Source organism: Amblyomma mixtum, chromosome 6 (genome assembly GCF_055824585.1).
Source record: "Amblyomma mixtum isolate Tamu chromosome 6, ASM5582458v1, whole genome shotgun sequence".
NCBI classification, from domain to species: domain Eukaryota; kingdom Metazoa; phylum Arthropoda; class Arachnida; order Ixodida; family Ixodidae; genus Amblyomma; species Amblyomma mixtum.
In genome coordinates, this window is record NC_143017.1 from 144,913,162 (window position 1) to 144,937,771 (window position 24,610).

The window sequence follows — 24,610 nt, forward strand, 5'->3', positions numbered from 1 at the left end:
GCCAAAAGACAGTTCTCACATTTTATGTGGCACCAAAAACGAAACGATGGCTACTACTTGGTTCTACATAGAACTACAGGGCTGCGGTTTCTAGCATTGTATTACCAGAGAGAGTTGCCAGCAAAAGATTCCCTACTGCAATAGAAAACGTTTCCACTGAATGCTGAACTGTATGCTCTTGTGACTTCAACCTATTTGGCAGCTTGAAAGCTGAATTGCAATTTAGTTTTTAATCGGTTTGCATGAAGTTTGGTCTTCACCATGGTGGCTTTCAAGCTCCTGGTGTTTATTGTGTCGGGTGAAAGACTCCGTGCAGTCCTCCACTTTCAGGTAAGGTTGGATTTGTTTAGTGTCATTGCAATGGAAGTTCAGTGAAGAAAGAAGATTAATGATTAGAAGGGCAAAGAGGTCACCGGGAAGGGGAATATCTGGCCTGCTACTCTGCACTGGGGAAGTTAAGAATACTTAGCATGAAACCTTGGTTTCATATGAAGTGTGCATGCTAAGTTTCATGCAGGTTGTGTTGCAAGCCCAACCTGCCAGCAGAAATTTCAGAGTGGTTCTGGGAGTGCTCATTGCCTTAGCACACTACTCTAGAGAATGCAGGTTTTCAGTTTGATATATTCGTGCTGTAAGGCAGGGTTTATGGCCGATGGTGGTGGTTGGAAACCGGAGCGATGGTTGACTTGTTCGGCCAGAACAAGGCCCATAGTCTGCTATGCTAGCAACACTCATCTTCGACTGCCTTGACATTGTCAGCCTAACTTTCCCACTACAACCTCGCCCCCACGGAAAAAGGGAAGCCATCCTGGTGACTCAATGAGAGAGTATGATAGCTGGTGACCTGTGATGACGATTACAGTGGGATCATAGTATGGCTTCAGGTGGTTAACATGGACGATCTCTCACTGGAGTGAGCTAGCGGTTCATTGAGGTAGTTAATGGGTCCGCTGTGGGGGGGGGGGGGGGGTCTGCTGTAGCACACAATACAGCCCATGATAGTTGGTGACAAGCTTGTTAGAGAGGCCCACTGGAGTCTAAGGTAACCAGAGCCGCACATGAGCGCTAGTAAAAAGGTGTGGCCAGGGCACACCGTGGGCCAGGGTGACTGTTGTTGCTACAAGCTGTCGGGTAACGCTGCTCTTCCCTTCCCTAAAGGTGCCCATGCCCTGGCCAAGATAACATCTTTGTTGGCTAGTAGACAAATGCAGGCCTTTTTGGTTTTTGCTTATGTTGGCATATACGCCCAGGCATATTTCCTATTGCTGTCATACGTGCAACTGCAACTACAAAGAAATGCAATTGGCTATTTTGAGCATTGCTGCACAGGACACTCGGCTCATTTTATCGGGCACAGTTTGTCAACATGCAGTTAAATGCAAGTACCTACTAGAAGCGCGAGACATTTCACAGTTTATTCTTACCAAGATATGGTTTTAACAAGAAACGAAACATAAAACTTTGTCAATGCATTCAAGTCGTTCAGCCACTATGTCTTTTTTCACACAGAAGTGCACAGAAATATTTACATAATCTTTATTCAATAATATCTGTTCCTACCAATATAACGCACCTTCTTAATCGGAGAAGATGGAGCAACTATACAGGATGTAAGCAAACAGCATTGATCACGCTGTCGCAAATGTCTCCCCAGGAGGTGGTGGTGGTGGCGTCTGTCTCTCTGTACTGGTACTCGTTTCAGTGGCAGTTGCACCAGTAGCCTGCTCTGGCCGCGGCTCCGGCTTTCGCTTGACAAACGTCTTGACCATGGGCTCCTTGGGGGGCTGCCACTCTGGGATGATCTTTGAATGTACCCGCCATGTGCCGTAAAGATCAGAAATGTGCTTCTCAAAAACCACATACTCCAGAACGTCCTTGATCACTGCTTCGCTCCCGTGCATCAGCCGACCAAAGCGGTCGTACACTGCCAGTGTCTGCAAGGCAAACAAGTTTTTCACAATGACCTTTTTCTCTGCTATGCCTGCTGCAGACACAGCTTTTCTGTTAATGATAAACACAAGAAAGCAACACAGGTAAGGACACTTCAGTAGTGATAACGTCATCCCAAATAATGCATCTACTAGCCCAGCAGCAAGATGTACCGACCCACTGCATTTCCTGAAACAGCAAGCTCAGCTGCTCGATTTATCTCCACCCGCCAGGATGGCGCAGTGGCTATGGCATTCAGCTGTGGAGCCAAGGTCATGGGACCAAATCGTCGCTGCACCTGCTGCATTTTGATGGAGGCAAAATACAAAAATGCCCATGTGCTGTGCAATGTCAATGTACGTTAAAGAACCCTACATTATGTCACCTCTCATAGCCCGCGTCCAACTTTTGGACATTAAACCCCACATACCATACCATTTCAATTATCTACCTTGTTCTCATCAAGCAGGCATTATTACAAAGAAGCCAAAAAGAATAAATGGATACTAGGCCTATTGAAAAGGAGATTTTTGAGTTTGAATCCGAATGTGCTTTTGCTGCCCTTCATTTGGCTTTCAACGAGAGGATTTTTATACCGAAGTTTCATGCTTAACGAGAGGAATTAACGGGAGGTAGATAAACACAGTGGTCATGTCTAGTGTATTGACCAAGCTTTTGTGGACCCCCTTGCTTTCTGCAATTCTGTGAAAGAATGTGGACTTAAACAAATTTCATGGAAAATTCTACATTAGGAGCTGAAGTACCTTTTTTGATGTTATCTTTGCTATGGACACCAGCAGGAACAACAGCGATCGAAATATGACTATTTTAAATCACCTGAATTCTAGTGAAAGCTGAAACCCTGAAACTCAAAAAGTTCTGCTGATGCCTTGACATGCTTGCTCCCCCACCCATTCAAGCATTAAGAGTGGCAGCTCTGGCAACAATGTATTTAAACCCTTCTATGGGGTGAGTCAGCACACCAGCACCTTTCAAGAGCAATATTAATAGCAGTAACAGAAAAAATTTTTTTAGTTTCAGTTTTAGGGGTCAGGGGTCCATTCAGAGGTCAGGAATGAAAGTGAGTGCAGGCAGGCATGCGTCACTTGTAAGACTGCCCCCCCCCCCCCCCCCCCTCTCCCTTTGTGGGCACAGTCACCAGAGGAGGTGTAGGATATTGCAACACAGCATCACCACAAAGGTCATTCAACTGCTGTGGGGGCATCGTGTTAAACAAGTGCCGTTCTTCAAGACAGGAGCATATCAAGCTTTACCTGACGCTGAATTCCAACAGCCATTTTCAGTTTTAACGAAAATACATTTGGAGTATGCGAGGTATGCTTTGAACCTAATTTTAGTTATTTATTTTATGTCTTATGATGCATGCGGAAAACTAGAGGTTCTTTGTTCTCGATTCACAAATCTTAAAATTTTCCGCCGTAGAAAATCAGGGGCCCCAAGCATGCGTAAGGCCACCTTGAAGCAGCTGCCGACCTGTTGGCTGTGGAACCGCACGGTGATCTGGGCAAACTGGTCCTCCTTGGTGAGCATGTCGACACATCGCACGTGCACGGCCCTCGGAGGTTCCAGGCTGCGCACAAACTGCCACCGCAGCGTCTTGCGCTCAATGTTCTGCATCATAATCTGCACAGGAGGGATGTGGTTGCATGAGAGAGGAGCTGCACTGTCCCCACTGCTTTACAGTTCCTCAGTGTTAAACACGCAGACACTGAGGACCAATTGAAGCTTGCCAGTATTGATAGATCACCGCACTGTAATGACAGAGATGGTATTTTCGCTAAGAACCGAGCGTCTGTAACCCGGAAAAGGTCATGAAACGAAACAAAGGCACCTCCGCAACTGGCCGTTTTCGCAAGCAAACTGCGGTGCGTCAAGACAGTCTTTTGGCGCAGATTGTTTTTTTTTTTTTTTTTTCAGTCAATCGAATGGCGAGAAAATGTGCAAATCCAATTTTAAATAAATGCGTATTTTGGTACTGGACAAACATCAACGCAGCAAGAAATAGCTACCAAATAAATTTTTTTCACTAAGAATAAAAGTTGGATGGAGTTGGCCTCAGTGTGTGTTTAAAGTGAGCCCTTATAGACAGGCGTCATGTTTGTAAACAAAGGTGGTGCTGCGGTCGGCAGCGACGCGGGGTGTAGGCAAAAACGTAGCATACCTACCCTGCGCCAAGCGATGCTGCCTTCGAAACCAACTCGCGTGCACGCATATTTCAAAGCGCGCGCGTCGCTTGTGGTTAGAAACATTTCTGTTGGTGACCAGAGAGCAGTTCAGCACTTTTTCAACCTGTTCGCCGGACGAAATTATGTAGCGAAGCGCTGCATAGGCTTCCTTCTGTGCTCCAATGTTTGGCAGCAACGGCGCGGCTACGGCGGTCGACTAGGTTGACTTATTACATGAAACCGAGAAAGCACGAGGTATACAGGTCTGCAGTCTCAACATTTGGGGCGCTACAGCATACCCGATCGCTAAGTGCAAGAAGAAGGACGATGGGAGGCAGCTTTTTCCCATGACGAACCTTTGTGATGTGCCTGCTCTCGTTCAGCCACTTCCGTGCAGAGAACGCCGAACACTACTGGACACTGAAGCAATGCAGTTACTTTAAATGAGCCATGCAAATGCGATCGTCACTGGTAATGTCTGAAAAAAATGCTTTTTTATTCGCTTGGCTTTAAGAGAGGTGCACAGGCGAATGGATAGAAGTTTACCCCGAGCTGCAACGAAGTTACGTTTGCTCTGCAGAGCTAAATATTTTAAGTCATTCTGATTGCAGGCCTTATTCTGCTTGATAACTGATTTTTGGTCTGGTATTTGCTGTTTTCACCAGGTTCTGATTGACCAGTAATTGTAAAATTCAGGTAAAATGGGAATTCACACTGCTTGATTTTGCCGATACCTTAGCGACGTTTAATCATTTTCTAGGATAGGTGGTGGAAAAACGTACAAGTTGAACCTCGTGGAAGCGAAAATAGAGAAAAACTACACGACGTATATTCCTACTACCGGACTACAGTGCTGCTTCAAGCGTTGCGCTTAGTGGCCCGATAAATGCTGAAGGCGACTGGCAGCAGCTGTTTTTTTTTTATAGCGTGAAGAGATGCCCGGGACGTAGTCCGGGTGATTGTCGCCTGAAAACGGTCCCCTGCGTTCGATTTACGGCCACTCCCACATGGAATGTCGAGTCCAGACTTCTCATAATGAGAGCCCGACAGAACACGAACAAGCTGCAGACATTGATTCTTGCACTGTTCGCCGCGCGACTGAAGAGCAAACACGCGGATTAAGAGACGCTAACTATCATATTTCGATGCAGAAATGCAATACTAGCCGCGCAGCCGATCCGTCGCCAAACTTTTCTCGCTCCACGGCCGCTGCGCATCACTTTGGCCCATATCTAAATGCGACAAACTTGTGGCAACTTGTGCCGCTGCCTTTCTTCAGCATTGCGGTTCAACCACCCGCACCACAGCTCGCCGGAATATTGAAAAATGCGTTCAAAAACGCTCAAGTGCGGCATACCCAAGGCACACGGTACCGGCTTTTGCCTACACAACAAAAGTCACTGCTGACTCCAGCGCCGCCGCATCTCCGTGACGTCACGGCCTGACGCTTGTCTATAGGGGCAGCCCACCCTGATTCCAGTCAAGCAGTATCAACAACAAAGGTAGAAAAAATGGTGGAACATGTACGTATGTACAGAAACAACTCAAAGTGTACTACGGTCACTTATGTCACACTCAAAAGGAAAGGAAAGGCTCCTTGCTGCAAACAAAAATATATTTGCAGGGTGTTCTTCAAGATGATTCAGCAACATGACTGACCAAAAAATTACTATCCGAAACCTGCAAGAAGTCTGTATATGCTTTGCAATCATCTTCAATCAGGTCAACAACATTAGAAAGACAAAAGACAATGCAATGAACGCACTGTGAGACAAAAAAAAAGGGGGGGGAACAAGAATGAACACAAGGTAAGAGTTACTCACAGGGTAGCAATGCTCTGTCACCAGATCGTGAAGCTTGTCTTCGTCTCGACTGCGAAAAAGAACACCACACAAACCTGAGTGCAACCTGGCTTTGCTAACGCTCATAAACTTGAAATCAGTATCGCAGCACACGAGCAGCAGTAGAATGATGCGATAAAGTCTCCTTCATTGCTGCCTCTCACATCCAGTGCCAACTGCACTTCTGCCCTACCATAATGCATGCAACCAGTCTGGTATTTGCAGTGTTTTTTACACTAAAAGGACCTTAGAAATGCATAAAAGTATGAAAGCATAAACAACAAGACATTTTTAAAATGATGGAGCAGGTTTAAGCAAAAACCGTACAATTTTACACCTGTTCTTCCCATGTCATACAACTGTAACGCAATCCTCCTCCTGAATTTTCATCCCAGTTCTCCTTCCACGACATTTGGCAAGATGTGCAGCACATGATGCAAGCTGCGAAAACAAACGGCACACAACTTTTCACTTCCAAGCAAAGCATTGCTGATTCTATCACTTGATGCCCATTACGTAGGAGTGGCAACTTGACATAGACAAAGTACACAGTACCTGTCACTGCTTTCTTGGTTCAGCAGATTTCATAAGAGCTGGGTGGAGGTTGGGTGACTGCATCATCTATGGAAGCAGTCATATTTTCATTACCTCCACCTACGTCCTGCCATGCCTTGCTGAATACTGCCAAGCAAATCGGTGTGAGCATTACCCTTAATGGCATTTATATCCTTATTTTTACTGTTTCTCTGCATTAACAATGCAGCGCGCCTACAGATAACGTCACCACGAAGCACAACCCAACCCAACACTGTATTGCGCAGAGAAGCTTGAAGTCACCATTCCAAATGCTAGCGAAAAAAAAAAAGACATGCTTTACCGGCGAGGTTCACAAATTCGAACTCTTGAAGCTCATCCAGTTTTAAAGCCTTTCCAGTTTCCCTTTAATTCCCTTTCATCAGCCACATGCACTCAACATAAATGGCAGAACTCGCTTCAGGGTCTCTGCAATACTACTGCAAGCAAATCCAAAAGCTGAAAAATAATGCCCCCACAGCATACTCAGCAAGTGCCTTGTTAGCTTCCACGTAGATTTCCTGGGCAGTGGTGGCAAACTCGACCAGGTCAAATTCGTCCTCGAAGGCACGGATCTTACGCAGGTTCATATAGGACTTGCCACGCATCTCAAGGCGGCGCATGCGCTGGATGGCTCCTTCCTTGCTCAGGAGGCTCACCTTCCCGTCGCCCTCAGGTGGCAAGTACGGTTCAAAGACACCTCCTGCGTTAGACAGAAAACTGTGAATCAGCTGCCAACGCTTGCACATCCTACAGTCAGATACAACTCAAGTCCGCAGTGATGCTTCGCCCACATTCACGACCACCGAACACAATTCCTCCGTGACAAAAAGTAGACCATTGTTAAAGCTTTTCTTGTTACCTCGACAAGAACCTAATCATGAGATGAAATTATATAAGCTCAAGAATTTTGATGCTTCTGGCTGCTTTGATACAGCCGAACATAAGAAAGCTGATTTCGTTCACTGCTGTAATCGCTCAGCGGAGTAATACAGGCCGCCGCGGGCCGTGGCTGGTGTTAGCAACTGCTGTTTTTTTTTTTTTAAGCTGTATCCTCCTATAGGACTGCGAATTCATTTACAAGTAGGGGTGTGTGAATATAGAAATTTTAGAATATAAATGGAACACGAATACGAAGAAAAAATTCCTTTGAATATCTAACTGTTCAGAACGAAAAATAATTTCACGCAAAAATAAACGGTGAGTGTTGTCCTTTATTTTTTATTTTTTTTCGAAATAGTGCATGAATGGTATTTGCAACCGACATTAAACAAAGCTAGACTGACTGAGCCCCATACAAAAGAGAAAATGCCATGTGCACAGAAATGTAGGTATACTGTTTGATTAGACGCATAATAGTATGCAATTTGTGATGTCATGCAAAATCAGTGGCAGAATGGAATCCATGAATGGACACATGACTGCACTGCAGAGCTAAGGGAGGTCAAGCTGCCGTGGCAGAGCAGATGACTGTCGCCGTACCAGAAGTGTAGCCATGACATCATGCTAGGAGTGAATGGCAGCACAGGGCTCCTTGTCGCTCACCATGGCATCACCCGACTAGTGACATATAACTCGCAGAAAAGGTATAGGTTTTAGAGGGTTTAACGTCCCTAAGCAACTGAGTCTATGAGGGACACCGTAGTGGAGGACTGCAGGTAATTTCGACCACCTGGGGTTCTTTAACATGCACCGACAGCGCACAGTACACGGGTCTCTAGTATTTCGCCTCCACTGAAATGCGACCACCGCGGTTGGGATCAAACCTGCGTCTTTTGGGTCAGTAGCAAAGCCACCGTACTAAGCCACCACAGCGGCTAGTCTCAGAAAAATAGTTCCAAAAACCATCACTATGCACACACCAATGGGCCTGCAAATTTTAAAGCGCAGTTTTTTAAAATTATTAGTAAATTGCCGGCTTCGTTCCAAGAACTCATACTTAGCGCAAATGCTCAAACGCATTTGTTCTACATATTAGCCACATTTACCAGCAATCTTCAAACCCATTTCCTCCGAAGCTGTGGCAACCACATACATGCACAGTAAAATAAGGAAAGGAGGAGTGCATAGGGAAGATTTAGAGTGAGCTACATTAGGCCTGAATGATTTTTAATTTCACAACCTTTAAGTTTATATTTAAGCATACTGATGCAACAATTATTAATTTTTATTTTAGGACAATTTTTCAGGCCAGGGCGCCTACCACACGACCCGCTGTTATTTCAGTACTAGCCTGAACATGCTGAATGATGCATTTTATAGTGGGATATAGCCAGTAAGACGTGGGTGATATTTTGGCATAAATGTCACACTGCTAAAACGCAAATATTATGTACTGTCAAAGAACGAAGTGCAACAAGATATCAGGAGTTATTCCACGTTGCATGTTTCTGTCGCCACGATTTAACCCCTTAACCGTTTTGGACGAGCTGTGCTCGTCCTTGCCAAGCCGTCCCCAGACCGTTTTGGACGACTGTAGCTCGTCCTCTCTGAATACGTTCTTCTCTTCCTCGTTTCGGACGAGCAGTGCTCGTGTGTGGCTAAGATGACATTTTGCTCGACGGATGGCAGCACTGACCTTTTAATTTCGTTTTCTTCTACCGCATAAACGTTCTTTTTTCGTATGGTAACCTGGGTTTTAAAAATGGCATCCGGCGGAGGCGACGCGTGTTTTGCTGGCCCGTCTTCTGGGAAAAGACGCTCTTCTTCGTCGTGATGTTCTTCAGACGATGGTGACTGAGACACCGAAGTGTACATTGTTTCAGGGAGTAAGGACGACAGTGCTGACGTTGTGCTTATCAGTTCTTCCGATGAAGAAGTGGACAGCTCAGAAGCGAACTTTGCGAGCGCGCGTCAGTGCATGAAGGTCAACGTCAGTAACATCCCTACATGACCCCCTCGGTTTCCTTTTCTTGCAGTTCCCGGTAAGATAGTCACTATAAGCTTGCCTGATGACTTTCTTGAATATATTTATCACTCATTACCAGCAGGAAGTTGGTTTTCCGTAATGTCAGAAATAATAAACTTGAACATGCTAATTTGGCTTCGTGTTTGCTTCAGATATTTTTTAAAGATCGAATTCGTGTTTTTTATTGCAATAATATTCGAAATCAGTTATAAAAAAAAAAAAGCAGTTTTGTTAAGAAATTCGTTGATATAACAAAACGGTGAAGGGGTTAACACTGCATGAATTATGTGAAAGCATTATCGCTACTGTGGCAACAAGAAGAGGTATGAGGAGTGAATATACGCATCAAGCACTCACATACTGCAGACTCCTTCATGTGAAAATAAAACTCCACACATTTTACCACTACCTAAAATTGGGCAGAAATCGCTCGAGTCGCTGGAGGGAACAGCACAGGAGTGAATCCGACACGGTCCTTGCCAGAAATTTCATGGTCTACTGCAGAGCTTAACGGCGCGTAAAAGGCATTTGAGAGCTTAAGGCCGTGGAAATTTGCGATCTGCCAACGTACACTGATCTACAGGGACAAGTCAGCTAAATGTGCTGAACAGAACTTCCTCAGCTGCCTCTTGGACTAGCTTACGCTCTAGCGCGTGTTGCGGAAATAGACGCGCCCCGTAAAATGCTTCTTTCAGCTAAACGGGCTCATTGTTCGAGCTCAAATTTCGCATAGAAATGGCATTTGGTCGGCAGAATTGTTTAATACCACGTTTGCTTGGGGTACTTACCTGATTCGAACAGAATAAGTCGGATATTCACATCGTCTGCGGCGACGACGAAGGAAATTAAGCTGCTCTGTCAGCTATCGCATCGGTGGCGCCATCTCGTTTGTTGGTCGTGAACAATCAGCAAAGGAAGGGGTTTTGGCGGGTTTGAAGACCGCTTTTTCAACTGGATTTTTAATGCTCACAGAAAACTTAGCTTGGCAAAACTTAGTTTTCAGCAAGCTAAGTTTTCTGTGAGCATTAAAAAACCAGTTGAAAGAGTGTCTTCAAACCCCCCAAAACCCCTTCCTTTGCTGATTGTTCACGACCAACAAACGAGATGGCGCCACCGATGCGATAGCTGACAGAGCAGCTTAATTTCCTTCGTCGTCGCCGCAGACGATGTGAATATCCGACTTATTCTGTTCGAATCAGGTAAGTACCCCAAGCAAACGTGGTATTAAACAATTCTGCCGACCAAATGCCATTTCTATGCGAAATTTGAGCTCGAACAATGAGCCCGTTTAGCTGAAAGAAGCATTTTACGGAACGCGTTTATTTCCGCAACAGCGTGATATTTTGGGATCTCATAATCCCTGCAGACATGCAACAAAACACCGTGCGACAACACAAACAGAGGTGTTACCGTGTATACACAACGCGCCGGAGTACCACAACTCCTCGGGTGCATCAGGGTGGTGTTGCTGTAGCACAACTGCTTGTGAAATCGGGCTGTTTTATGTGACGCCTAAGTGTCTTGTCTATCCCCCTTAGAATAACCGCAGTTATGTTCACAGGGTCACATTCGGCAAACTGTAACTCATAAACTACAAAAATATTTCAACATGTTAAGTTTTACTTCTCAAAATTAGAGAAAAATCGAAGATGGCCTTTCTTTTAGAATTAATTTTTAAATTATGACACCTTCAGCAATTTACTTGTGACAGAGTGTATTTTTCAATATATAGCACGTTTCCTAAATAAACAAAAATTGCCACAAGCATTGTTAATGCAAAGCCCAAACGGGTTTGAAAAGTCCAGCTTTCTGAGTGCTTCATGTGTACATACATATATTTTGACACACATATCACTGTGCAGTGTTCAGTTTTTGATGACAAAAGCATGCACCAAGACAAAAAGTAATGCATTTACTCATTTACCATTATATGAAGTACAAAGCGTAAAATATCTGGAGTGCTGCCTACAAAGGGTTCTATTTTACAGCGGTCGAAATTTCAACTTTCGTAACATGCGCAAAACGGGCTCATGCACAAAGCTAGCTAAGTAATTCGTTTTTCAGGAAACAAGACATTTTTTTTTTTTTTTTGTACGGATGTGTTTATCAGGGTGCACTTTCAGCATTACACATTCTTTCTATTTATATTAAAAATTCCGACCGGACATATGTTCACCTGCCACTTATGTCTACCATCACTGTGTGAAAACCGCGATAATAAGACACAACATTGTGGTTCCCTTCGTAAACATTGTGCTCGGTGTCGCAATGGCTCTTCGTCTTCATACTGACATTGAGTGATGCACTGAAGCCAGCAGCCTGGTCGATACACGTCAAGCCACTGCAAATGCCTGGAATCCTGCTCATACCCACACAAACGGGTAGCGGGGCTTCGCCGAGCGTCCCTGTGTTTCTCTCCACTCGTAAGCCAGAATAAACAGTGAAGAAATCGGGTGGCTCACCCGAGCAGGCGATGACCATGGGTCGCTCGTTCCAGGGTCGGTCGGGTGCTACACCCTCTTCTTTCATCTTAGAGCGCATTTCTTCGGGCGTCATCTGGTCCCTCCGGCGCATCTCCTCGAACTTGGGAAGCTTAATCTGGATCACCTTGCGTCGCCGCTCTGCCTTAAACTTTGGGTTCCAGTGTTTGTTGCTTTTCGTCCAGCGTACTTGCTGCACCGCCGGCGACTGCCGGCACAGCGCCTGAACCATCTGATGGGAGTGCAGAAGAGAAGAAAGTAAGCGATTTGCAAGCACTGCGGTCCCAATCTAATATATACACCCGGTATAAGTTACACTGCTTGCAGCCGAAGCAGACCCCTGAGACACCGAAACCTCTAACACAGCTATACGTTGAAAAATCAAATGCAACAAAAGCTGTAACAAATCATGATCGAACTATTTGCTAGTCTGTAGACATGATGCAACAAAAAATATTTTGAATGCTCACCGAACTCCCAACATTACTAATTGAGAGGCGCAACATGAGGCTACTAATGCGCGCAGCCATTTTGAACAATCTTTGATTGCGAAGAAAAAGAGATTCACTCAAAACTTTAGTTACTTGAGGTCACTAATCGAGTTATTGTATTTATTTGATAATACAATAGAATGTTTCTTGTGGCTTATATTTTAAATATATTGAAAAATTAATCTTTTTTGAGGCACTTAATTTTTCCGGTTTTGGTTTGACCCTCAGGTGTGCAGCAGCGCTCGTCCACACGTCGCATTGGGGTTAGGGCTGCTGAACTTGAGAAACATCCAGTAAGTATTTTCGTCCCTGTATATTAGTTTACTATAGTTATTGCGGCCGGCTAAAGTATAGGCATTTCGCTTGCTTGTCATTTTAGTGGCAGAAGTGCTCATCGGTATAGTAGGAGAGCAGACACCGCCGAGTGCTCCGGAAACGTGATTAAGCCTCGTCACTGTGCGCCGTTGTCAGCCAATTTTCCCGAGGATACCGCTGTTTGAAACGTGCGCCTGGCTTGCCGGTGTCGGCACCACATATGCGCACAGCCTTCTCGGTGTGGGAAAAGACCGGCCGCGTCGGACTTACTTCGTTTCATTCGAAGCTGACGTCGCGGGTTCTTTATTGCGCAGTGTGGTAGGCCTCGTCGGAAACGCCGCTGTGTGATTCAACGGTGAGCGCGTCCCCGTTCTCAACGTGTGTGCGTGTGTGAAGGGCGAACGTTGTACCGCCTCACTCAAAATCATCAGTGCCTTTTGCTTCCTCTTTCTTTCGACTGCTGTTTCGTGTGTGAATTTTTAGCGGATGCGCGTTAACGGTCTGCTCCAGGTTACTTTCTTACACAAGCGCGATCGTTTGGTCAAACCGCCTGCCGGCATTGGCCGGTGTGCGTACCGGCTGCCGACTGTTTCGCGCCGGTCCATGCGTTCGAAGCATGGCTCGTGCCCTGATTTGAGTAGGTTGTTCGTGTTGCGGCAAATTCGCGTGCGGGAACAGTGGTGCACGAGTTCTTATTCCGAGCACCGCTGTCATGTCTCGGCCCTCCCCCTCCCATTTTTTTTCCTCCCCGATGTGGACGTGAGCCTGACGATAAGACCGCCTTGCAGCGACAAGAATGCACCTCGTTTGGTTTTAAGGCCTTTTTGTTGTTTTTTGTTGTGCAGTCCTTGCGCTACGAGCGTCGAGCATGTATGAATACTGTTCTGCAGTAATTCTAGCAGAAGCGATACGTCCGTGCGGCGACCCCTAATAACCAGTCTCGAAGTTGCCGGCGTTTAGTTTTTTTCCTTAATTTTTTTTTCTCCTTCGAGTCTATTGGAGCGCTTCTCGTTCGTAGCCTTCGTGTCTTTTTTTTTTTTCTTTTTTATCCGGCGCTAGCCGCCAGGCGACCTTGGCCTACGATGTCGATTCACGACTGAGGCATCCTCGTGGAGTTTTTTTATTTCGAAATTCGTTTTTGCGGTACCCGTTTCGGGGAAGGCCTGTTGCGTTCAGGGTTAGTGCCGTGCATACCACGCCCGCAGTGCGTTGCTTGACGCAGCTTCCGTTCGGGGTAATTGCGGCCAGCCGGTGGTAGTGGCGCCGGTCACCTCGTGTTCGAACTTGTTTTACGAGGAAGTGCCGTTTGCGCAGGGTCGCGAGCTATGCGTTTGATGCATGCGGGAGCAGCCTGCAATCCACTTCGTGATCGCTTTGCGTTTTCATCAACAAAGTTTGCATGTTTTCCTTGTGTTTAAAAGTGGCATGTTTTGTCTTCTTTGTAAGGTTGCAGGAATCTTTATGTAAAGGCCGTGAAAGGAGCAATGTTACGAGTAACTGGCAGTGTAAACAGGAAATTCAAGTTGCTAATACATTCAGCAGTGTTCTGCCGGCAGCTTGGAGGATCAGAGCTGAAATTTTACGGCTCTCACCTCCAATTGGCTGCAGGAAAACATGTATCATTTTGCTGTGGGAAGCAATTTTTTTGTTGTTGCATCCACCGTTCAGGGAAAATAAGCGCACAAAACAAGACACATCCTTCCTTTAAAGACGTGAAATGCTGATGCTTCATGGTCAGAACTGTGACAGATAATCTTTTCTCGAACATTGTGGGATTCTTGAGGGAGTTTTGTGGCAGTCTGCAATATGCCCACCCAGACTTCAAGGCTATTAATCTGTGTGCCTTTTTTTTAATTATTATTATTCATTTGCCGTTATTTTCGTGGCATGTTGATTGATAATGTTGCAAGTAATTGAACAAACAGCAACCAATCCTTCTGTGATTACCAAATTGGATTGTAGATCATATTTAACGCAGGTTGATTTGCGAATGTATAATCCCTAAATAAAGCCGCCGCGGTGGCTCAGCGGTTATGGTGCTCGGCTGCTGACCCGAAAGACGTGGGTTCGATCCCGGCCGCGGCGGTTGAATTTCTTTGGAGGCAAAATTCTAGAGGCCCATGTACTGTGCGATGTCAGTGCACGTTAAAGAACCCCAGGTGGTCAATTTCCGGAGCCCTCCACTACGGCGTCTCTCATAGCCTTAGTCGCTTTGGGACGTTAAACCCCATAAACCAAACCAAATCCCTAAATAAATTGCACAAAAATTGGTCATCATTGTTATTATATATGGCTCTTTATTTTCGAGTGAAACACGGTTTCATCTGATGGCTGCACCTTTTCTTGAAGGAGTACTACGACCTTTTTTTCCTCTGCTGATTTTCTTGTTAGGTTCCTTATAGAAAATACTAAAACTAGAGCGTGCAAAGCAAAGTCGTGGCACTTAGAATGTGTAAAGCGAAAAAGCATTTCACATGGCCAGTGCTAAAACTGCGCACTACCAATCAGAACTGCACCTTGCACATGTGTAATAGAAGTTTGCATGTAATTAGTGCCTTATTGGGCGCCCACAGACACGATTTAATTGGTTCACCTGTGTGTTTTAACACAACAAAGGGTCCCCCTCCTGTTTCCTTGTAATCCCTTTTGCTTGGTTGGATTGGAGATGCAGCCCCAGCTCCCCACACAATCTCTTGTTGTCCTTTTCTCGGTGATTTCGACCGAATTTTTACCTGAATTTAAGGTCAAAAATTATCTCCCTGTTTTTTTTCCTTGCCCCCTGCTTCAACATTCAGAAAAAATGAACCCTGAAGTGGGGAGCCCTATTCATAAATGACTTCTTTGTGACCGCAAGCATCTTGGTATGGCTCCTTGAGAAACTGCAGGAATGCACTTGTGTTGGAATTATTTATGTGGTTGTGCTAAGACTTGACTGTTTTCACATGGTAGTGCCACTCATTTTTTTCTTTGTTCAATTTCTGCAGCTGCTTTTGTATGAGTCAGAAACCCGAAAAGCCGACACTATCAGGTCAGCGTATCAAGACCAGGAAAAGAGGTTAGTGTTGTAGTGACTACCAATTTCATAAGTTTGCACTTCTTGGCCTGGCACGTTCTATCAGTCCTGCGGCATTCGCATTTTGATGGAGGTGAAATGCTAGAGGCCCGTGTGCTACGCAATGTCAGTGCACGTTAAAGAACCCCGGATGGTCGAAATAATGCAGAGCCTTCCATTACGGCTTCTCTCATGGCCCTGAGTTGCTTTCGGACTTTAAAACTTGTATAAACCAGACCACTAAACCAAACTTCTTGGCCTGGAGCATTTCTCTCTGTGTGCTGCCTAACGATCCACTTGTGTGCCGCTTGTTACAATTGTTAAAAGTGTGGTCGTCTAGATAGGGTTTCTACTCCAACATTACTTTTGATGCATGATAGCCTTAGCTACTCTAGATGTTCTTGACAGGAGAAAAACATCGGGAGACTGGGCAGAAGAAGAGAGTAAGAGTTTGGTGGTCCTTCTCTCTCTCCCGTCTTTTACATTGTTTCCTGTCAAGTGCGCTGCAGCAACTGGCCCAGGTTAAAGTAGTTGGACACAAGGTGTTATGGGTCTAGAATGTGGTATGCTGCTTTTTGGCTTAAAGCATGAGGTTGTGTGGATATCTAGCAAGAACAAAATCGCTGAAGGTATTCAGGGCGTCTCGATTAGGTTCAAGTTATCTCGACTGCAACTTGCTTTGAAAAGCACTGTGAACCTAGTTCAGCCTCCATCCTTGAGGCTGTTTAGACATGTATGGTGCGAGGTACCATTTCATATAGGGGCTGCAGTGTGCATCTGGGATCTGCTTGATGCTTTTGATTTTAATCAGTCATCCATAACGAATTGCCACAAAATTTTTCTTATAATTTAAGGATAGTTTTCCAAATATGTTATAAGGTGTACCTTAGTTTGTGTTCTTGGTGAAAAAAAAAAAGCAGTGTACACATTTGTAGTTTGCTCCAGTCTTAATGGCATTGTGGGAAATGAGCACTAACGGTAAGAGTGCACTTGTCACGATTGAACTGACCCAACCACTTCTGCTTTTGCCAATTTGTGCACAGTGCCGGGGATCAGATATGGAATAGTGGCCTAGGTTAGGTCCCATTTGAAGCGCAAGCTACAAAAATGTTGGATGAAAATTTTGGAACTTGTGGTGTTTGGTTACTGCAGTTTTGGTTCCTAGAGTGCAGAAATGTGAACATTGCGTAATTAAGAACTTGAAAATAAAGCTGAGTTTTGTAGTTCTCAGAAATTGTAGAATGGCGCCCAGTTGCTCCAGTGCATGCGAGAGCAACCTTTCAGATACTGCCAGAATCATTCTATCACCTGTTTATCAAACAGTGCGCTTCTTGACAGTTAAAGCCCTAGTGCGGTGTTTGCTTTTGCAGCAAGTGATGTGGCGGTTGCTCACAGTATCCTACTGCAGAGGTAAATGTCTTGCGCACGCTAGCCTTTATTCCCCTCTTGTGTGCGTCGCCCATCCTGAGTCAGTGCTGGGTTGCTGCTGGGTTTTTCCTCTGGCGGCTTGCCCTTACACTGGCGGCATTTCTCCTCCTTACAGATGAAAAGGAGAAGTATGACCCAGCAGGGTTTCGTGATGCCATCCTGCAGGGTTTTGTTGAGGCTGGATCTGACCTAGATGCTGTGCACAAGTATCTGGATGCAGCTGGCTCCAAGTTGGACTACCGCCGCTATGGGGAGGTCATCTTCGACATCCTCCTGGCTGGCGGCATCTTGGGTGAGCACGCTGCAAGATGTTGCTGTCATGATGGGAGAAAAGTGGAGGAGTGCTTTGGTGTCGGCTGATCTGGTGACTGCTGTTCGGCTGCTGAGCCAGAAGGACATAGGGTTGATTGCCGGTCACATTTCGATGGAGACAGTGTGTAAAAGTGGCAGTGTGCTATGTGATATCTGTGACCGCTAGGGCAGGAGTTCCTAAGATTGCACAGCACTGGCCATTATCGTAATGTTTGCACGATCGCTGCTTCTGTTTACAGTAGAAAAATTAATTTTAGCTCATTGGAAAGATAAAGTTGTTGAAGTTTCAACGGTGTGTTTTACCAGCAATAATTGTTTGTACAGATGGAGTGAGGAAAAGACATACTGTGTAAAACTGTACTTTTTTCAACTTCTCTGCTTGCAGGATGCATTTGGGATAAACTAGTGCACCAAGAATAGGGTTGCTTCTGCCATGTTTAAATGAAATATTAATCTTTGTTCATTGAGAGTGGATTTTTATTCAAAACTGGTTCTCTGTGGTGACAAAGCCTGAGCTATTGGGTTCCATATATCTGTCACGCAAAACATCACAGCGCCTGTGTACTGAGACGTGTTGCTTATTGTGGAGCTGTGCACCCAAATCTCAGTTCCTGATGAGTCTGTGAATGGGCACTGGCCTTGGAATAGTATTGATCATGTTTGCCCCTCCTCTCTGTTCATTGTTCGCAACGGACACTGGCCAGATTTCTTGCCTGAATTGAGGCTTTGCTTGGCCTTGATCTGGCCGCTGCCTTGCTTGCTGCAGCACCTGGGGGCACCCTGATAGTGGATGTGGACTCGGCCAAGCCATCGCAGACTGACACGTGCGTCTTTGCGGCACCGAACAACATGGAGGTCCTGCGCAGCTACGCGCAGCTGATCACCAAGCTGATTCGGCGCTACAAGTACCTGGAGAAGACGCTCGAGGAGGAGTTCAAGAAGGTGCTGATGTTTCTCAAGGGCTTCAGCGCCGAGAACCGCCAGAAGCTGTCCCGGGTGCTGGCGGTGCTCATCGCGGGCGGCCAGGTGCCGGCCTCCGTGCTGCAGAGTGCCCTGCAGGACCACCTGGTCAAGGATGGGCTGGCCCTGCAGTGCCTGCTGGACGTGCTGCAGACCTGGCTGGACGAGCGGGACCCGTCCACCCTGTGGGCCGTGCTGCGCAAGGCGGGCCTCGACTCGCGCCTCATGGTCAGTCCCGTGCGAATCGGTCGAGTGGATTCAAGCAAAACCTAGTGGTCATGCGTAGACCTGCTGCAAGAAATTTATGGGCTGTTACTTTCGCTAAAGAATCAAACGTTTTTAAGGAGCGATGTGGGCCACATAAGAACTTTTTTTTATTATTCCCACTCTTCTGTTAGCTATGGACGGCCAGTTTATGCGGTGCAGCCTGCGCACGGGTTCTATTGGTTCTTTGTTACGTGCAAACATTGAGAGTCTGCAACTGTCACTTCTGAGTTTATTTTACTTGTGTGTATCATGGTTGGTCCTAAAAAGCATAATATATAAGTACAAAGTTTTGGCACCAAGTTCTGATTCCAAGGAAAGAGGCACAAGTTGAAGCTGAGCGTCTCTTATTAAGCCTTCGGTGAGATTGGCCCTAGGTTAAACTTTGTTAGTGCGTCGGAAAAGGTGAGGCTCCTGTAAAATGGAAGACAGAAGCTGTGACAGCTTTGCCGATGAAGTGGTGTGATATTGATGCGCTAACGATACTGGTAAGGCTTGGCGTGTCCTGCTTGTCGCAAGTGCCAACTCTCCAACTTGGAGTCGCACCGAAAGCGCAAGGGACTTTTGTCATTTTTTCAACTCTGCTGCAGAAGCAGTGAGCGTTCAGAGATACAGTCAAGTCCACTTATTACAATACTGGTTATAACAATATACCGGATATAGCAATGGTCAGTCATGGCACCATCAGCTTTGCCATGTGCTCTATGGTAAAATAAACTGCTTATAGCAATGCTGTCAAGGCACATTATTGGTTATAACAACTAAATCTGGTAATTGAGTGTCAACCATTACAGAAAAAGAAAAGAAATGCTACAACCACACCAGCAAAACCATGCTTACAACACAAAAGCGTGCATGTGTGGGGCCGACCAATGGACTAAGCTGGCGCAGCAACGCCACGAAAGCAAAAGAGGCAGGCGTCGTCGTGTCAGGAGAGCTGCTGCATTGCTGCATTGGCTACGCATGCCATGCGTACCCCCAGTCAGTCAGTGCAGCGCGCGTGCATGCAGCCAGCGCGGTTTTTCTCTTGTCAGCTGTCACCGCACCCTTGGTTCTGCATGCTTCTTGAATTTCCCATAAGAATAGCTTTCAAAAAGCCGGCTTGATTCCTGTGACGTGGAGGTGCGCAAAGCTCCCCCGGTGGCGCAGTGATGGCGGTGCTTTGGTCATCGGTGAATGGTGAACATTGTTCCGGTTCCCTGAAGTTTGATTTAATGAGCTTTTACAGGCATTAGAACAATCAAACCCCTCTGGGTATTTACTGTCAATAAATGCTCTGAAGTTTGTCATCCTTTCTTTTTTTTCGGCAAAACCCTGTTATAACAATTATTGGTTATAACAATGGTATTTCCATGGCACTTGAATATTGTTATAAGTGGGCTTGACTGTAGTTCTTTCTTCATACACCTCTAGGTGCGCAGCGTCAATTCGAGCTGCCAATCCGAAGCGAAGTTACGGTAGCTGGAGCTCGCCTGACGGCTTTGTTGCTATTGTGAAAGCAGTGATATACCCACTTGAACAGTTAGTGCTAGCTCTGATCAGCTACTGTTGTTTTGTGCTATCATATGCCTTCTCAATCAATGCACCAGAGGACATGCTGTGCAATCGCAAAGAAACTGCATTTGACCGCTATGGACACAGCTGCTCAAAATCTTAGGAGGGCCCGAGAGATGGAAGCACAAGTTGGCAATGCAGACGTCACTGTTATGTTTGGCAGCACATGGCAAAAACTGGTCCATAAGAGCTACAATCGTGTGGGGACCGTCGTCTTTTGACAGTGGACTGGGCCTAGATTTTGAAGTATTGTCAAATTATTGCATTGCATGCAGTTGGCAATAATGATTTGATTTATTGGGGTTTAACGTCCCAAAGCGACTCAGGCTATGAGAAACGCCGTAGTGAAGGGCTCCGGAAATTTCGATCGCGTGGGGTACTTTAACGTACACTGATGTCGCACTGCACACGGGCCTCTAGAATTTCGCCTCCATCAAAATTCAGCTTGCCGCGGCCGGGTGCGATCCCGGCCGTGGCGGCTGAATTTTGGAGGAAAGTGTTCTGTTTGACAAGTCGCTTCGTCTTTGCAGGAGTTCTTTCCCGTGAGCAAGAGGAGTCCAGAGAACTTCACGGCCACATTTAAAGCGCACGATATCTCTCAGCTGCTGGACTACCAGGTACCACCGCTGTCATCATCATTCCTGCATGAGAGCTCTTGGCTATGAGTGTTTAGCTCTCATCAATTTTTTTGTTAGCTTTGCATCAGTAGTTTGAATGACACATATTTTGAAATGCAGCCATTTGTACAAAGTTTGCCTCCACGCAGATCTATGCAGAATATCTCATTGTGACAGTTATGGTATAGCATGCAGGGTTACTATTTGGTATGGCAGTGTATGGGAGAAAAGTGAGACGTGAGGGAGGGACAGCAGTTGCACACTGCCATGTCTGATGGTGTGAGGTTATAGTAATAGTGGTGTTTTTTATTGCAAACAAAAAATAATGATAAAGGAAGGGGATGATGTTGCCAGCCACAGCAGTTGCCAACTAATATCCTAAGCACCCGAGCTACAGCCAGCGGCAGTGAAGGGGCAGGGAGAGGATAGCAAGAAGTGCAGAGGGGAACGATAGTGAGAAAGGACAGGGGAGGGTGTGAAGTTGTCTTGTTTGCCCATAATGCGTTACTCAAAGCTTTTCTTTTTGAACCGGCTGCCTAGCAAATAACACCTAGCTTGAAGCAGTGGTACATATATACTTGAAAAACAGCTGCAAAGAAAACGTCACAAGCACGGATAGCAAGATGTGAGCTGTGTCACAGCATCAAATTTTTTGGTAGCCTGTAAAAAGAGAAGGGCGGTGGAGGGGTTGACATTGAAGAACTGCCAGATTGGCCGAAGGAAAACAAACCAGGCAGTCTCAGCGGACTCCTGTGTGCTTCTTACCATTTCACGAAGTTTTGCTCAGAGATTGTCTGTCAATCTCGGGGATTGTGCAGAACTCTGTTTTTGATAATAGTGTGCCTGATTCTTGGCTTGTGTGAGGGTGAACACGGCTGTCCTGTGTTGTCTGCAGAAAGCACAGGAAGCGTCGAGCGTCAAGAAGGACCTTCAGCAGCAGGTGAGCAACCAGCTGAAGAATGAAGTGCCCGTCAAGGAGATCATCCAGAGTGTCAAGGAATACATGACCAAGTACTCACTGCCGGAGCACGACGTAGCTGTGCTGGTGGGTGAACAATTTCCTTCCATCTGTTTACTGCACAGAAATATTTGACAGTTAGTGTGAGCTTTGGAATTGACCCCTGCCAGTTTAATACCAACTATTGGTGGTAAACCTGCTGCAGCTTGTAAGGGGAGCAAACACAGCTGCAAGGTACGTTTGCGTAACCGCAGTTGCCCACTTGGCTGACTGCGTTCGCTGCCTGAGTAATTGGACAGTCTGAAAAATCCATGAACTTCAAAAAAAATTACCTTTGTGCAAAAAAAAAGTTTGAAAATCGCGAACTTTGCCATTCTTTGTTTCGCTTGTTAGTGATATTGCACTTCATCTGAGCCACAGTCGAGCTTTACTGATGTCCGCGCCACACCTCGTCGCAGTTGTTGCCTTACGTCTAGATACCAACCGGTGCGACGCGGCTGTAGGTCATGCCGCTAACGAATGCATGTGCAAAGCAAGAACAGCCTGTTTCCATAGGCTGTTGCTTGCAAATACCTCTTGTGGATGCGTGCAGCTAGTGTGCAGGCGCACCAGTGGTGGGTATCATCGGCTGCACGTAGCTAGTGTGCCCAGGCTTCGCTTGACCGGCTACTGTGTTGCTCTGGTGCAGCTGTGGACGACCCAGATGTCTGGCATGGACTGGAACAAGAAGGAAGAGCTGGTGGCGGACCAAGCCCTGAAGCACCTGAAGCAGTACACGCCCCTGCTGGAGGCGTTCACCACCACCCCGCGCGCGGAGGTGGCCCTGCTGGTGAAGGTGCAGGAGTTCTGCTACGACAACATGAACTTCATGAAGGTGTTCCAGAAGATCGTCATCCTCTTCTACAAGACAGACGTGCTCAGTGAAGACTCGATTCTCAAGTGGTACAAGGGGGCCCACTCACCCAAGGGCAAGAGCGTCTTCTTGGAGCAGATGAAGCGATTCGTCGAGTGGCTCCAGAACGCTGAGGAAGGTGAGTTGAGGAGGCAGCTTGCTTCAGGGTCAGCCTGTTTGGGGCGAAGGCAGTTCATAGGATGATGCAGAGCCCCCCCCCCTCCCCCCCTTTTTTTTTCCCCCTGAGACCTGCAGTGCAAATTGTCACGTTGTTTTTTGGAACATTTAAGATGTGGATGTGGCATTTTGGATTCCAGCTCACTGTTTGAAATGCATTATCTTTTCTGCGTTTTGAACTTCTGTCCCTGGGAAACGTGTAAAATAAAGAAAATTGCGAAATTTCCAGGGCACAGAATGCTAGTTTCTAAAATATGAACATTGGGCGTCTGTGGCTTGGGAAATATTTGAAAAATGAGGGAAGCACTTCTTGCTCTTTGGCAAGATTGCTGAACTTCTGGAAGGAAAAGCGTACCATATCATATTTTGTGGCATCATGAATAGTTTTGGCTTTTGCAGAGTCCGAAGGGGAGGACTGAAAGGTTGCCCATGTGCGGTGTGCGCCCAGCCAGTTTCCACGCCCGGCCCGCTGTCCTGCCCGCGAGAACTGCTGGGGCGCCAAGAAGCAAGCACACTGGATGGACTGTGGGAGGAGGGAACAGTGGGCAAGTCTGGGCCACTGCCGCCAACTACAAGAGACGCACCTTTCTCTTCTTCTTCACCACCTCCACCACCACCAGCAACTAGACTGTGACGACGATCACCACCAAACCACTATGCTGCCGGCGCTGCTGCCACCTCATTTGAAAAGACAAGTTGTTGGAAGAAGACAAGATGTCTCTAGAGGGCGAGGGAAAGGGAAAAGGAAAGAAAAAAAAAAAGATGCCATTGAAAGGAGCAGTTTGCCTGTCTTTCTTTGGCCACTGTGTAATTGGAACTGAGCAGGTTTGCATACCACAACTCAGATTATTTTTATAACGAGGCTGTCTCTCTTCGTCACTGACTTCTGTAGTTCAGTCTCGCTCATTCTTGATTGCTTTCTTTTCCCTTTTGTTTTTCCCACCTGTCTAGAAATTACCCCCTTCCCCTTGGTCCTCTTTCGTTCTGTCTTGTCAAAGGAACTGGTGGTGCTCAAAATTCTTTTTAGTTTGATGGTCTGTGGATTGGTTGGGAACGGCGTAAAGACTTTACCTCATCATCTTGTCCAGTGTCTTCTTTTTCTTTCTCTATTCCTACATCTTTTATACATAATTTTCTCTCTGCTCTTTCTTTTCTCACTCATGTGACCTTTCATTTCTAACAAGTGTTCTGAGAAATAAATCTTGTTAACTTTTGACCTTGCTCGTGCTCTGGTCAGTGACGTGTGTAGCCAGGATTAGTCTGCTCGGGGATGGAGGCCAGTCATTTGGACGTACACTAGCTGTAGATTTGGCATCTTGGCAGGTTATGCCGTTGTGAGCTTTGGCATCCCAGGCACGTGGTATAGTATGCTAATAGAGAATTTCTTTGGTCTAGCGTGCAAAAATATTTGCAGTCACTCAAGTTGAGCTTTGTAATTCAGTGCCTCTTTGCTATAACTCCCCAGAAGTATTCACCAGTGGCACTAAACCTGGTACCTGATTTGGCCTAAACCTTGCTGTATGTTTTATGGTATTGTGCATGAACAGTGAGTGTTGGACGTGGTACACTGAACGGCCATGTGTAACAGCTCTAGCCCTAGCAGAGGTGGACATATCCTGCCATGGGCCAAACTAGAACGTGTGGAAATATGAGGAAATATGTGAAATATGGAA

The 24,610-nt window shown here is 46.1% G+C and overlaps 2 protein-coding genes across 3 annotated transcripts in view; one reads left to right on the forward strand and one right to left on the reverse strand.

The window, feature by feature from the left end:
- Positions 1-1,520: 1,520 nt before the first annotated feature.
- mRpL45 (mitochondrial ribosomal protein L45) overlaps positions 1,521-24,610 on the reverse strand; it is a 54,498-nt gene continuing 31,408 nt past the window's right edge. The window contains exons 1-6 of one of the 2 annotated variants that reach the window (XM_089549491.1): positions 12,388-12,510; positions 11,900-12,149; positions 7,016-7,232; positions 5,939-5,987; positions 3,424-3,573; positions 1,521-1,934 (exon numbers count right to left, since the gene is read on the reverse strand). In XM_089549491.1, the coding sequence (XP_089405617.1) occupies positions 1,629-1,934; positions 3,424-3,573; positions 5,939-5,987; positions 7,016-7,232; positions 11,900-12,149; positions 12,388-12,447 (1,032 nt within the window). In that variant the 5' untranslated portion in view covers positions 12,448-12,510 and the 3' untranslated portion in view covers positions 1,521-1,628. Of the gene's footprint in view, positions 1,935-3,423; positions 3,574-5,938; positions 5,988-7,015; positions 7,233-11,899; positions 12,150-12,387; positions 12,511-24,610 lie in introns of those variants that run through there. The other variant, XM_089549492.1, reaches the window with a different exon arrangement.
- kra (basic leucine zipper and W2 domain-containing protein kra) lies at positions 12,571-24,153 on the forward strand. Its single transcript, XM_089549490.1, has 8 exons — positions 12,571-12,701; positions 15,708-15,778; positions 17,319-17,495; positions 18,282-18,703; positions 20,824-20,910; positions 21,806-21,955; positions 22,557-22,899; positions 23,337-24,153. Exons 2-8 carry the CDS (start codon positions 15,718-15,720, stop codon positions 23,354-23,356), a joined length of 1,260 nt encoding a protein of 419 aa, XP_089405616.1. The 5' UTR covers positions 12,571-12,701; positions 15,708-15,717; the 3' UTR covers positions 23,357-24,153.